Source organism: Corythoichthys intestinalis, chromosome 9 (genome assembly GCF_030265065.1).
Source record: "Corythoichthys intestinalis isolate RoL2023-P3 chromosome 9, ASM3026506v1, whole genome shotgun sequence".
NCBI lineage: Eukaryota > Metazoa > Chordata > Actinopteri > Syngnathiformes > Syngnathidae > Corythoichthys > Corythoichthys intestinalis.
Genome location: NC_080403.1, coordinates 31,071,235 through 31,085,194, shown reverse-complemented (window position 1 = coordinate 31,085,194; position 13,960 = coordinate 31,071,235). Strand labels below are relative to the sequence as shown.

Sequence of the window (13,960 nt, the reverse complement as noted above, 5' to 3'; positions counted from 1 at the left end):
CTCTTGAAAGGAATTATGCCTGTGGCAAGAAAAGTCTCAAATATCCCCTCCCAAAAAAAATGAAACAAAACAAACAAAAAAGAAATTTCAATTGCGGTGTTTTCATGGACCTAAAAATCCACCTTTAAACAAAAGCCCCCCAAAATATTAGTTAAGCATGCTTACCAAAGTGCATGCCTTTTAAAACCCGCCATACATTAGTTTCCGCATGTCGCATTTGTATGAGAACAGTAGCGCTCAGTTGTACTCATGATGATCAGAACAAACAATGTTCTATACTTGATGAGCAGAACTAAAGAATAAATGTTAGTTGGCCTTAAGCTAGCTTTAGTTCGCAGACTACTGGCCAAATAATAAAAAGACTTCTTTGTGAGTTGAAAGTGGTGACGTCAAACAGGCTCCATAAAGACATAAATTCATAGTTTAGCAGGAACAACACAAAAGTGGGAGGATGAGTTTTTGTGTCCTCCTCCATTTCTTAACTTGCATAACTAATGAGCCTTAAATTCTTGATAACTTAGCCAGGAAGCCTGACTGCTCCCACAGATACACATTAGACTAACATTTCAAAGGAATTACATAGTCAATAGAGCTACATTGCATGTGATATAGACAAATATTTTGTTTTTATATATTTCTAAACACATATCAGTGTTGTATATCATGTTGGAGATGCTTGAATACAGTCACTATCAGGTAAGTTGGCTGGATTTGTATTATTTTAATGATATCTGTGTGACCGTTTTGTAATTTTAAGTGTGTTCATGCATTATTGCAGAAAAAAAATCGGGTAAATTAGATCATGAAGCCATTTGTTTAACTGGATTTGTATAGTCAAGTACAATACTGCTATATGGTTCATGGGTATGCTCGAGCCTGTATGAGATGGTTTGCACTTGGGCAAAAGACAAGGCCCAATCTAGAATGGTCGTCAGCAAATAGAGCCTCCAATATATGTTGTTTGTCTATATGTGCCCTGCAATTGGCTTAGGACTTGTTGCGCTTGTTGCCCATAGTGAGCTGGGACAGGCTGTACCTCATTTGTGAACCCACAGAAGATAAGTAGTATATAAAGTTGATGGATAATTGCTTGTCATTTCCTTTCTTTTCTAAATAGCAGAGATGATGACTCACTTGGTTATATAGCTTTAGACTAAATGTATAAACTATGGTTGATACTTATTTTTAATTAAAAGTAAAGATTTATAAGCTCGTTGTTGATCCACTTGTTTGCTGTTGCGCAATGTTGTTATTTTTGCTTCTATAGTGTTCACATTTTCCTTCCTAACCTAATGAAAATCATTATTGACTATTCCTTGGCGTTGGACATTTTTGAATGGTAATCACAAAGCATGAGTCAAAAATTTATTTCGGTCTTACGCTCTAACTGTAGGTGCAGTCCCATCTTGAAAATCCCAACAAGTACCACATTCAGCAGAACCAAAGACAGCAGGTGAGACAGTATCTGTCAACAACATTGGGAGGCAAAGCTGGCAGTCAGTGTCCCAGCCAGCCCCCCGAACACGGCTTGCCACCCGGGCCTGGCAGCAGTGCCCCCAACAGTCCAATGGCTCATCTCACCTTAACCTCTAACTGTGAGAAAGAGGTACGCGTAACAAAGGTCATCATTTCATTACATTTGAGTCACCTGATAACATTTTTTCCCCACGGTTTAGTGTTTTTATTTTTTATTTGTTAAAAATCATTCTTTTTTTTTATTCCAAATCCTACAGATGGATGATGTTATTGATGATATAATTAGCATGGAGTCAAGTTATAATGAAGATGTTCTTGGACTTATGGATCAAGGACTCCAAATAAACACCACAGTAAAGCAAACCACCATTTTAATGACTTCTTATACAGTACATAAAGAAGGGGATGCTTAAGATTTTGCTCGTTCTCTCTCTCGCAATTTTTTTTTTAAGCTACCTGTGTCTGGTAATCTTCTCGAAGTATACGGCAACCAAGGACTTCCACTCCCAGGCCTGGCCATCAGCAACTCATGCCCACCAACCATTAAAAGGGAATACACAGGTAAAATAATGAAAAACATTGAGCTGTATTTCCACTGTTAGTACAATCTTACATCATTACTCGTTTATTTAGGGCTTGTCCAAGCAATTAAAATCCCTGTCATCACAATTCAGAAAGCACTACTGTAACAAATATCTCATTACAACCAAAATATTTTTAATTAAACGTTTATCTTTTCAATAAGCCTGAAAATGTAAAATGTTTGTCACTAATTTTTCACTAATATTTTGAAATGATGTGATGATTGTAAGAACATGTTGATATTGTGTGCAATTTAGAAATGCACAAGATACTACAAAGTGTATTATATCAATTATTTGCCAAATAATTACTCTAGCTCCTGGCATGAAGCAAGTACTGAGCAAACCTGGACCATGTGGCCGGTACGAAAACTATCAAAGATCAGATGGCTTTCCAGTAGGTAAGCAACATAAACCAAATTGTAAAAATTGTTGTGGATTTGGATTTTAGAGTATGTGCATAGTATTTTGTTTATTACAAAATTGCACACAATATGAAACAGTTGTATTGGTTCAATCAGAAATGCATCTACAAGTTTCAGATCATTATCTGTGACAGTATAAGACACATGACACAGCAATATTTTCAAGCAGGCTATTCATTCTGAACGTAAACAATTTGAAATGTATAACAGCTTGTAGGAATTACATGTGAAATTTGATAATTATGTTGGCTTTGTGTTGACTATTCAATAACTGAGTCCTTTTTGCAATAATCTCATGTTTCTCTTTTCCTCAAAGAGGCTGAGGTTCGTGCTCTGGCAAAAGAAAGACAAAAAAAGGACAATCACAACTTAAGTGAGTCTTTTTATTTTTATTTTTATGACATACTCTTTTATTACTCAATTATTCAGTGAAACGAGCCTTTGGTAATTGAAGATACTTCCATTTTTCAGTTGCCCTATTTAAAAAATACTAGGTATGGCTCGAAAGAAAGACATTTTTCTTCTATAGTTTTTATTTCAAGCAAAATTAAAGAGTGCTCAAAGAGTTGTTTACTGACAATTTTTTATTTGTACCGAACTTGTAGTTGAACGAAGACGAAGATTTAACATCAATGATCGGATAAAAGAACTTGGGACTTTGATTCCCAAATCAAATGACCCGTAAGTATTTTGTGAATGAATTAAAAATTCTCAATAAAAAAAAGCACACACATTCATTTAATCTGTATGTCTATTTAATTGTATTCAGTTATCAACACAATTTTAATCACAGTGTACTTCACATAGCTAAGTGCCCTTTAAGTTTAATGATTTATTTGTTCTGAATGGCCATGAAGAATCTTCTGTTGTTCCGGTCAGCTGCTCAGCTGACTCTGACTTTAGACCTTTTGTCTCCTGTCTACCCTAGAGATATGCGCTGGAATAAGGGCACCATTCTAAAAGCTTCAGTGGACTATATAAGGAAACTACAGCGGGAGCAGCAGCGGACTAAAGAGCTTGAGTGCAGACAGCGGAAGCTGGAACATACAAATCGTCACCTTATGCTTCGAATCCAGGTGAAGTAAATACACTGTGTGATAATAACAAAACTAACTTTATGACCGTTAGCTAGTTTCTAGTTAACTGCACTTCAACCACCGACATGAATTGACATTGAACATAGACTTCACTATCAGTTGACGGGACATGGGGCCTATTTTCAAAAACTTAAAATTAAAATATTTTCAAAACCAAAGCCGCTAGCGACCTTAAACCAAAACAGGCACCTCCCTAGGAGTCATATACAGTATGTCTCCATGAACAGCGACATAAAAAAAATTCAAAATCGTTCCCTAATAAAACCTTGATTAATTATTTTTTTTATACAAGTATAATAAAACTTAAAATGGCTATAAGTTCTTAAAATTTTGCACTAGATGCACAAAAATCACCAAATGCAGAGCTAATCACCTATATTTTCAGGATCAATACCAACATTTAACAAATCATATACGTTCTTGCCCAAAATTGCAACTTATTTTTTTTATTTAGTGCAAGTTTTCAGCAGCTAATAAATCACTCAATATTCACATTAGAAACGTAATACTTGAGGAAAGCATGCAGAATCATCTTGATTTTACTCAACAAAAGCAAAACTTGCATTTTTAAAAAAAAACATAATCACAACTTATTTAAGTTGAATTCCGATGTTACTATTGCTTCAGCACGGAGGCACGTCTTGCTGGCTATCTGCCCCTCGTAGTTTTTTGATCGAAATGTTACATTAAAAAACAGGTAAAAGGACGATTTTTTTTTGTAGGGATGCAGAAAGTTCTAAATCACTACTTTTTTGACAGAAAACAGGCCGTTGGCTGAAAATTACCTGATCATTTGAATGTAAACTTACACTACAGTGTATGGATACAACATGGCAGCCATCACAAAACCAAAGAGCTTTTTAACTTTAAAATTTTTGTAAACAAATGCGTACATCCCACAATTTCTGTAGATATGAACATATAACAGTCTAAATTCTTGGTTAAAAGCAAAAAAACGGGCAGTTATAATTCATTTTATGTAAAAATTTCAAGCTACTGTTACACAAATTTTTTCCATGCATGTTCTTCACAACGTTTCAAAGAGCATGCATGGTGCTATTTTATATAATAATTATCTTTAATCCTCTACCAAATCAATCATGAGACACTCCTGCCTGCTTGTATGCAGTAAAACCTTTGTCCTTTTTCCACCTAAATCCTAATCGTGTGTTTGAGTTTATCACAGTGAATGCTCTGCCTGGGTCGGCCCCCAACGGGAAGGCGTAGCGCAATATTTCTTGGAGCTGTCTTGTCAACTGATGGTAAAGTCTATGACATTTAACTATAAAGATATTATTAAATTGTGCAAAAAAATACTTTGATGAAAGGGCTTTACCAGAATTTTGGCTTTTGTTATTGTATAATGACATTGTCATTTCATGTGTACTAGCTATCATGCAATTTTGTGACACACAGTCACAGATTCTGATGAAATTTGGTGTGAAGGTTGTCCTTATCGAAAAAAGTCATCATGCAAAATTTAGGTCTTGGGGGCCAAAATATCAACCCCAATTTCGAGGTCCGTCTGCTGACCTTGAATCTTTAAAAGCTAATAACAGCCTACAGTAGTCTGATCTTTGATGAAATTGGTACCAATTCACTCAGCTTTTATATGACGGAAGGTATGATACTGTATGCTGACTTTCAAGTAAAATGTTTTATTTCTTATTTTTATTTTTTCTACAATGACATTTGATCCCAACCAGGCAGAAGTAACGATTGATTAATGAATTTCCCTTTTTTTAAAAAATTCATACATGCACCAAAAATTAGAATAGGATCTAAGTGGGAGCATAACGAAAAATATTTCTCAAATCCGATAACATTCTACACTTTCGGCCGATAACACCGACTATTTGCAGATGACACCAACATCCTATGCTCAGGAAAAATTTAAAAGAATCTGATGCATGAGGTAATGACTGAATTAACATATCTGAATCACTGGTTCAGGCTAAACAAATTATCAATAAATATGAGAAAAACTAAATATATTTTATTTGGAAATAAAAAGACAAAAACCGAAGAAAAGATAAATATAGACAATAGCGAAATTGTGCGAGTAACTTAGACTAAATTTTTAGGTGTAGTACTGGATGAACAGTTGAATTGGAAGTCACAAATAAAGAATATAAAAACAAAACTGGCAAAGAGTGTTGGACTATTAAACAAAACGAAACCATTTTTAAATTATAAAGCACTCCATGTCTTGTACTCTTCATTAGTAAAGCCATACCTCAGCTACTGTGTGGAGGTTTGGGGCAATCCATATCCCAGAAATTTACATTCACTTGTGGTATTGCAAAAAAAGGCAATAAGGATAGTGCACGACGCTAAATACCTTGAACATACAAATAGACTGTTCTTGGAATTCAAGCAGTTAAAATTCCTGGAACTAGTCAAATTCAAAACGGCCATAATCATGTTTAAGGCACGGAAAAACGCATTTCCTGGAAATATACAAGTTTTGTTTTCAAATAGACAAGGAGGATATAATCTGAGAGAGGAGTTAAACTTCAAAATTCAATATCACCGTACAACAAAAAAGAGCTTTTGTCCTTCAATTCGTGGCGTGGACTTGTGGAACAAACTTACAGAGGACCTAAAGAAAAGTGCTAATTTGAGCGTGTTTAAGAGAAACTACAAAGATCTTGTTTTCTGTAATTATAGAGTTGAATCATAGTATTTATGTTGAGAAAATGAAAATGTTGAGTGATGCCAACCATAGTTCTTTAGGCATTATTGAACTGTTGTGAAATGTATTTGTTTTGTCTGTTTCATGCTGATGATTATGCAGCGGACAAAGGGGTGGGATTCATATACGTTTTTTTACTTCTTCCTACTCCGTTTCGAGTCTTATGTTTTGATTGTATTCTTGTGTCTCCATAATGTGATGCATGTTTTTGAAATAAATTCAATCAATCAAAAACACGATAATTAGTGATCACCGATTTCATATGAAAATTATGACTGGTTTAATGAGGCCGCTAAACAGTTTTTGGGGGGATGTTAAGTCTATAAATCTTGGGGATTTCTGAAAGAATGCTAAAGAAAAAAACATGGCAATTACCATATTTTGGTAAATTTGTATTTCTTCCCGAACTTTCTCTTATCTCTCTATAAATTTCCAGATCTCTCTATTCTGTTATGTCCCTGTCCAAAACTGTACATTCTGAAAACTTACAGAATATTCATCCGTATTGATCCCTTTTCAGACTTTTGCCCTAAAGCTTCCTATTTTTTTAAAAACATAAAATGTAGATATCATATAAAAGGCTGTTTGTTCGTGACTGGATTCGAACCTTTACCCAAAGAGAGAGGAAAAACTTTATATGACTGATGTCACATCTTTATGTGTCAACCAGCCTGTGGCACAGGCTATTTAGAGTATTTATTGTAGGTTACAATTCAACATGGATACATATTAATGACTTTTTTTTGTCATGCCATGGTTGTAGAGAAGGGCAAACAGTACCAGGTTGTGTCATTCAAACGAGCTTCAGCGTCGACTATAAAAGTGGCTGAGCTATCGGAACCAGACAAAAACTGTCATGTGATGTTGTCCGAAGCGTGATTCGCTCCAAAACTGCTTCAGACGCCATCAGTCACATGACAGTTTTTCTCCTTAAATCAAATAAAAGATCAAGTTGATCTGGGAAGTACCAATTTCCTTGAGCTCAGACCACTATGGGCAATTGAGGTTTTGAGGTCAGCTTGTGACCCTCGAAATTGTGGTGCATATATCTGGGCCCTCAAGGGCAGCCAGAACCTAAAAATTTCTCCGGTTATTTAGGGACAACGTCCACACCAAGTTTTATCCCAATGTGTCTCACCGTTGTGTACAGTTAAGTTGGAATGCCCCATTTTCATGGAGCAATATATAAATATATGCAGTATATTTCTAATAATTTGGTAAAAATCATTTGCATGCAAGGAAATACTTTGAATATTCTTGCCTGGCAAAGTCTGCTATTGAGCCGATAGAGTTAGCATCCTACTACTGATTCCAAGGGATGTTAATCCAGTCAAATGATGGCTGGGGAAATCTCCCAAAGATTTCTGATTTCTTACTGCAACCCTGTAAATGTTTTGGAGGAGGATTGAGATTCATGGGATTACTTGTCCTTGTAAATAATTAGTTGATTTACTGTATGTTCAAGTAGTGTATATATTACACGCTGGATATAATTCATCTAGTGGTATTTAATTAATCGATGAGATACGTTTACATTAAAAATATCATATATAAATATAGATACATGCAAATATATAATATACTAAATATACTAACATACTCATGATATTGAATAACTGCTATGGTGTCCTAATAAATGTTGATTGATTTAAAAAAATAGGCATCTAAGGTATGTTATTCATGGGTTAACAATCTTCAATTATGATGTTTAGGCTGTATTGGCACCATGGAAAAAGTGCTTAGAAAATAGATTTCGTTCCACTGAAATGGATCTACATGACCGCTGCATTATAATATACATACAATGCTAACTAGTACCAAAAAAAAAGTTCTACTCACGGTTTCCAGTCATTTTTTAGTAATTAGCGTTTTTGTGTCGGTCTTTTTTCCCCCCGTGGCGTAGTGATATTGATACGGCGGAGTCGTATCGTCAGTGTGTGAAGCCATTTTAGGTCACGTGCACCAATAGGAGACGAGGATTGTTGCTATGGGTTTGGAAAACAAACAACATGGCGGCGACCGTGTCAAGCTACGACACGAGCGAAGATGAACAAAAGATAAGAAAACCACATTCGAAATGTAGTCAAAAGGCATGGAAACGATGCTATATGCATCCCTCATCTGTCCATGGGCGAAAAAGGGCAGGAATTTGGCCGAAACGGCATGCAACTTGCTAAGCCTTCGTGGCTACGTCAGACAATGGCTTTCTCTCCAGGCTCCGTCAAAGGATCCTGCTGAAAATGCGTCGACTGGGATTTTTATCGACATTGACTCCAGGTAAGCCACACACACGCCTTTTGTTGTGAATAACTATGGGAGTTGGGGGGCTTCTGGTCAGATCACATATGAAGTTAAGACTTGCAATGTGAGTTCTGGGCTGTAGCGGTCATTATTATGATGTTAGATTGTTAACTTTGAGCAAAAAGTTTAGATTGACAGATAACATAGGTTTTTCATAGTATTTAGTTTAACTGTAGTTCCAAAAACCTATTTGATAATATTATTCAGGAAAAAATGGCAGAATAGACAAGCCTAGATGATTTGGATTGGAAGATTATGTAAATATGATATGGATGAAACAGTTCACACATGGTTTATGTGTGTGTGCGTGTTTTTCAGAACTGAAACACCCTTCACTGACAGCTACAACTTCTTCTGTGGGACCATCGTCCATTAAAAGATTAGAGTTGACCAGTATCTGCTGCGAATGGACAAGCTTGTGGAAATATGGCTTTATTGGGACCATGGAAAAAGTGCTTAGAAAATGGATTTCATTCCACTACGCTGGATCTATGCATTCAATGCATTTTTTCTAAGCCAATACCCTTCTAACTTAGTCACCAGCCAGAAATGTATCTTGATGTGAATACACAAAAATACAGATCTAGTGTTGCTGTTTTTTGCTTGTTTCAAGTGTTATATTAATTCTGGCAACACAAAATCTTTATCAAATGTCATAAACACATCTACCAAACATTTGAAACAAGTATTGGTGCCTTAGTATGCACATAGGTGAATTCATGTAAATGAAATGAAATCAAATCAAATCAAATGCAAATGTAGCTAATTTCTTGAAGGAAACACTTCAACAATAATGATTTGCACCCAGCACAATGAAATATATATTGAATTAAGCTAAAGGCTTATGTATCATATATTAAAAATATCACAACCTACTATGCAATGAAATATATAAAATAAAAAATGCACACCATGATCATAAATGGCTGAAAATCAACCGAATTGCTACCACACCCTCCTAAATGTGAATCATGGCAAAAACGGAATAAGACAAAAAATTATAGGGTGAGCAAAAAATAATGTGCCAAAATCATAAGGTGATACTTAAAAAATAAAAGACATCACAAAAGAAGTGATGGACACGTGTTGAAGATAACTTCCAAGTTTTATTTCATGTTTCACAAGTGCTCAAATGTGAGCACACCCAGCAGCACGGACAAAATCAAGCCACGATGAGAATTCCTCTCAAACTTGTGCATGTCGCAGTTATTGTCTTGATTGCAACTGTTGTTCGATATTTCACATCATCAGTACTTGCTAGACGTGTTGGTATGTTAAAGACAAAGTTCATTATCCATCTTTATGGCACATAACGTATGTTATACACTAAGTGTATGTTCCACCACTTCCAGCAAATATTGATGACATGAAAGATCGAATAACAGACTATACCAATGCGAGAGGGAGGAATTCTCATGTCAACTTGGATGTTGTCCATTCTGCTGGTGATGGCCATATTTGAATACTATGAAAACATGAAATTGAACATAGTTACTTCCTACATCTGTCCAAGGTAGTTTTTTTTTTTTTTTTTTAATGTTTTTTGTTTTTGACATGGCATTATGATTTTGGCACAGCCTTTTTTAATCACACTGTATATACACAAAAGGTTGGAATCATTCAAGTATGGTATTGTTGGTACACAACATTTATTTAAACATGGAAGTGTCTCATACTATAAAAATACACATACAAATATTGAAAAACAAATTTAATATATATATATATATATATAGAAATAAAAAATAGTAAAACTGTACATGACAACATTACTCCTCAAAATCGCTTTCATCAAAGTCATCAGCCCATCCAAGTGTCTTCTGTTTCTTTGGAAACATTCTCGCATGCTTGGCACCGATATAAATAATAAAGTACAAGAAAGTTTTGTAGACATATAGGAACATCTTCCCGTGTCACAATTGGTTGCCTTTCCACTACAGTTGACTACTTGCAAAACAGTATCAGGGGCAGGATTTTTAGTCATCCATGTCACTGCCAACTGCCCATCCTCAATGTCCCACCCATTCCCAATGGGTGAAGGGGCACACATTTTACCTGTCAGACAATGTTTCATAATTGCTGCTTGATAGTTTGCTGTCCTGCAATGTTGGTACAGAGCATCAGTTTTTGGGGGAATAGAATGTTCTGGCAAGATTGACGAGGCCATACAGAAAGATCTGCATTTGGCATCATTTTTGGCATATAACTGGCCAAACAGGTGGCACACGTATTTCCACAACGTGTTAAATGTTTGTAGGTCAAGTTTAAAACTGCTGCCCAGCTTTGCAAACCCAGTCAGGTACTCTTTTTTTATGACGTGCAAAAGAATTTTTTTCCCCCTTTGCCATGAAAGGCACAAGCAGAGTCACAACCTGTGAATGTATGGATGCCAAGGAGTGCTAAACACACACTAGTGCCAGGAGCTGCAGAGACCTCAGAGACGTCAGTCCTCGTTCTGTTGCCTCCTCCTGAGGAAAAATGCAATTTAAACTGTAAATCTATCTGCAGACTTACAGCAATCACTGCCACGTCAGTATCAGGGCTTTTATTGACTACAGCTTGATGTTCTTGAGCCAAAAGGTTTATTTAACCATTGTCACCCGTAACAGGTATGCAATAAAAAGTTCTACTGGATTCACTTTCTATACACTGTACATACATTTTATAACAAAGTTGTATTGATATCTGGGCTAAAAAATGGCATCGTTACAACACTAGTTTAAATAAGATTTTTGTGAGCATAGGTTAATAACAATTAACCTTGTAGCAAAGGCGTGCGTGTGGCTTACCTGTAGTGAATGTCGTTAAAATTCCCAGTCGACGCATTTTCAGCAATATCCTTCGACGGAGCCTGGGGAGAAAGCCATTGTCTGACGCAACCACGCGGCTCTGCACGTTTTTTTCCAAATTCCTGCCCTTTTTCGCCCTTGGACAGTTGACAGATGCATATAGCATCGTTTCGATGCCTTTTGACTACATTTCGAATGCGGTTTTCTTATCTTTTGTTCATCTTTGCTCGTGTCGTAGTTTGACACGGTCGCCGCCATGTTGTTTGTTTTCCAAACCCGTAGCAACAATCCTCGTCTCCTATTGGTGCACGTGACCTAAAATGGCTTCACACACTGACGATACGACTCCGCCGTATCAATATCACTGCGCCACGGGGGAAAAAAAGACCGACACAAAAACGCTAATTACTAAAAAATGACCGGAAACCGTGAGTAGAACTTTTTTTTTTGGCACTAATTAGCAACGTATGTAAATTACAATGCAGAGGTTATGTAGATCCACTTTAGTGGAACGAACCAACACAATTTTCGCTCAGCCAATACAGCCTAGTTAAAAGAAGGGAAATCACTTCTAAAGTCCATTGATGAATGTCAAGTATAGAAATTTTTTACCATCCACAAAAATATATATATATGGCGGAAAACAGGTGACTTGAAGTTCCGCTCTGCGACCCTGAATTTGGCCAAATTTCAAAATTGTCCAACATGCATGTGTGATACATAATTGGAAAGCTTAAAATCTCAATTTTCTGGGGGAAGAAAATTTTTGAACAGGAGGGCATTAAAAAAAAAAATTAAACAGCGAAATCTTAACTGGAGGTGAGAGTATGTGAGAGCATAATTAAATACGCCATGATTTTAATGAAGATATTATCACGTACTTACCTTGTTTCGATCCAAAAACTCCATGTAGCCCGCAAACAGTTTGCTGAAGACATGTCAACAAAGCACATGGATTACTGGAACCATGTCCTATGATCTGATGAGACGAACGGGCTTTCTTGTGTACCGTCTTCAGAAGAAGCTTCCTCCCGGGGTTACAGCTATGCACACCAATTTGATGTAGAGTGCGGCGTGTGGTCTGAGCACTAACAGGCTGAACCCCCACCTATTCAATCTCTGCAGCAATGCTGACGGCACACTTGTAACGAGTCACATGACATTTTGGAGGAAAAATGACAAGCAGTACTCAATTTGGACATTTAGGGGTGTACGTAGTTTCTATGTGTTGTACTCACTTTTGTTGCCAAAGTTTAGATATTAATGGCTATGTTTTGAGTTATTTTGAGGGGAAAATAAATTAACTGTATTATATTAGCTGCACACAGACTACTTTTCATTGTGTCAAAGTGTCATTTTGTCAGTGTTGTCCCATGAAAAGATATACTTTAAATATCTGCAGAAATGCAAGGGGTGTACTCACTTTGTGACACACTGTATATATGGGCTTTGGAGTGGTACTGACTGAGTCCTATTTTGACTTTCACTCAGGAGTTGGAGATACAAGCTCGTGCACATGGCCTCACAGTAGTTTCATCCCCAACAGTCTGCACATCAGAGATGATGGGTCGGGTCATTAAACAGGAACCCATCGTTGATGACTGCCATTCGGAGCTCTATCATCACACCTCAGCTCCTGACATGTCCCCACCAACCACTTTAGACCTCAACAATGGCACAATATCCTTTGATCCGATTCCTACAGACCCTGTGGAACCTGGCCCATATGGAAACCCTAGGACCTGTAAAATGAAAGAACTGGTCAGGGACACTACAGTGTCACCAATTTCCCCAAGCGACTCATTACTATCTTCAATGTCTCCAGATGAGTCGGTTAATATCCACCACAACTCTAATTCAAGATTGGAAGACAAGGAGTGTGCCTGTTAGTATAGCTTTAAGATCTCCAACTTTTAAATTTGTAGCATAACAACAATGAGACACACATTTTCTTCAGTATTTAATTATATAATTACTGTGTTTTTTTATTTAGAGCCACACAATAACACTCACACTGGTTTAACGCTGTTCCCATTCATCAACCGGGATTGGGTGCCATCTACAGTATGCTTAAGGGCACCAGGTACTCAGGCTTCCTTGTTTATATGAAGACTAAGACAGTGTATATCCTGCAACTTACACTGAGGTGTTTTCACTCAGGCACATTTCATTTTAATGAAACTTGAGTTTCTTTTCTCCACTTGTTGCAGCTCAGACACATTTTACAGAAAGGTTAAAATTGCACTATAGCAGCAATTGGGTGCTAATTGCCATGCCCTGTCTTGTTCAGATGTCCAATCGCACAAACAATCATTTGTCAAAAGTGCATTCTGATTTTTGTACGTATGTTGCAGTAAAACACAGAGCCCATTGTTAGAAATGTTATCAACAATATGCAGTTGTTGTGTGTGTGTGTTTTCGTTTCTGTTATTCCTCTCTGCAAATCATCTTACTGTTTACATTATAGTGACCAGTAAGTGAGGTGAGGTCAAATGATTTACTGTGATGTACTTTAGTACCTATGGAATTATTGGTGAACCTTTGTAAAGTGGAACTCAAGTAGCAGGGATGGAGACATTGTTTACATACAGTTGAA

The 13,960-nt window shown here is 36.6% G+C and overlaps 1 protein-coding gene across 9 annotated transcripts; it reads left to right on the top strand.

The window, feature by feature from the left end:
* The first annotated feature begins 554 nt into the window (after positions 1-554).
* On the top strand, positions 555-13,748 carry mitfa (melanocyte inducing transcription factor a). Of its 9 annotated transcripts, none has more exons than XM_057845854.1 (9): positions 555-696; positions 1,394-1,606; positions 1,734-1,829; positions 1,929-1,986; positions 2,375-2,458; positions 2,799-2,855; positions 3,088-3,163; positions 3,411-3,558; positions 12,856-13,748. In XM_057845854.1, the coding sequence occupies exons 1-9, from the start codon at positions 664-666 to the stop codon at positions 13,252-13,254; spliced, it is 1,164 nt and encodes a 387-aa protein (XP_057701837.1). In that variant the 5' UTR covers positions 555-663; the 3' UTR covers positions 13,255-13,748. The 9 variants fall into 9 exon arrangements, with proteins under 9 accessions (XP_057701837.1, XP_057701832.1, XP_057701831.1 ...); XM_057845849.1 differs by having other exon boundaries at positions 1,929-2,037; XM_057845848.1 differs by having other exon boundaries at positions 1,929-2,037; positions 2,366-2,458.
* The last annotated feature ends 212 nt before the right edge of the window (positions 13,749-13,960 follow it).

What these genes read in the sequence shown, in the direction of transcription:
- mitfa (XM_057845850.1), top strand. Translation starts at nt 664, where the DNA reads ATGTTGGAGATGCTTGAATACAGTCACTATCAG. An exon ending in AAAGGACAATCACAACTTAA is followed by an intron (nt 2,856 to 3,087) that starts GTGAGTCTTTTT and finishes CCGAACTTGTAG; the next exon opens with TTGAACGAAGACGAAGATTT. An exon ending in ACCTTATGCTTCGAATCCAG is followed by an intron (nt 3,559 to 12,855) that starts GTGAAGTAAATA and finishes ACTTTCACTCAG; the next exon opens with GAGTTGGAGATACAAGCTCG.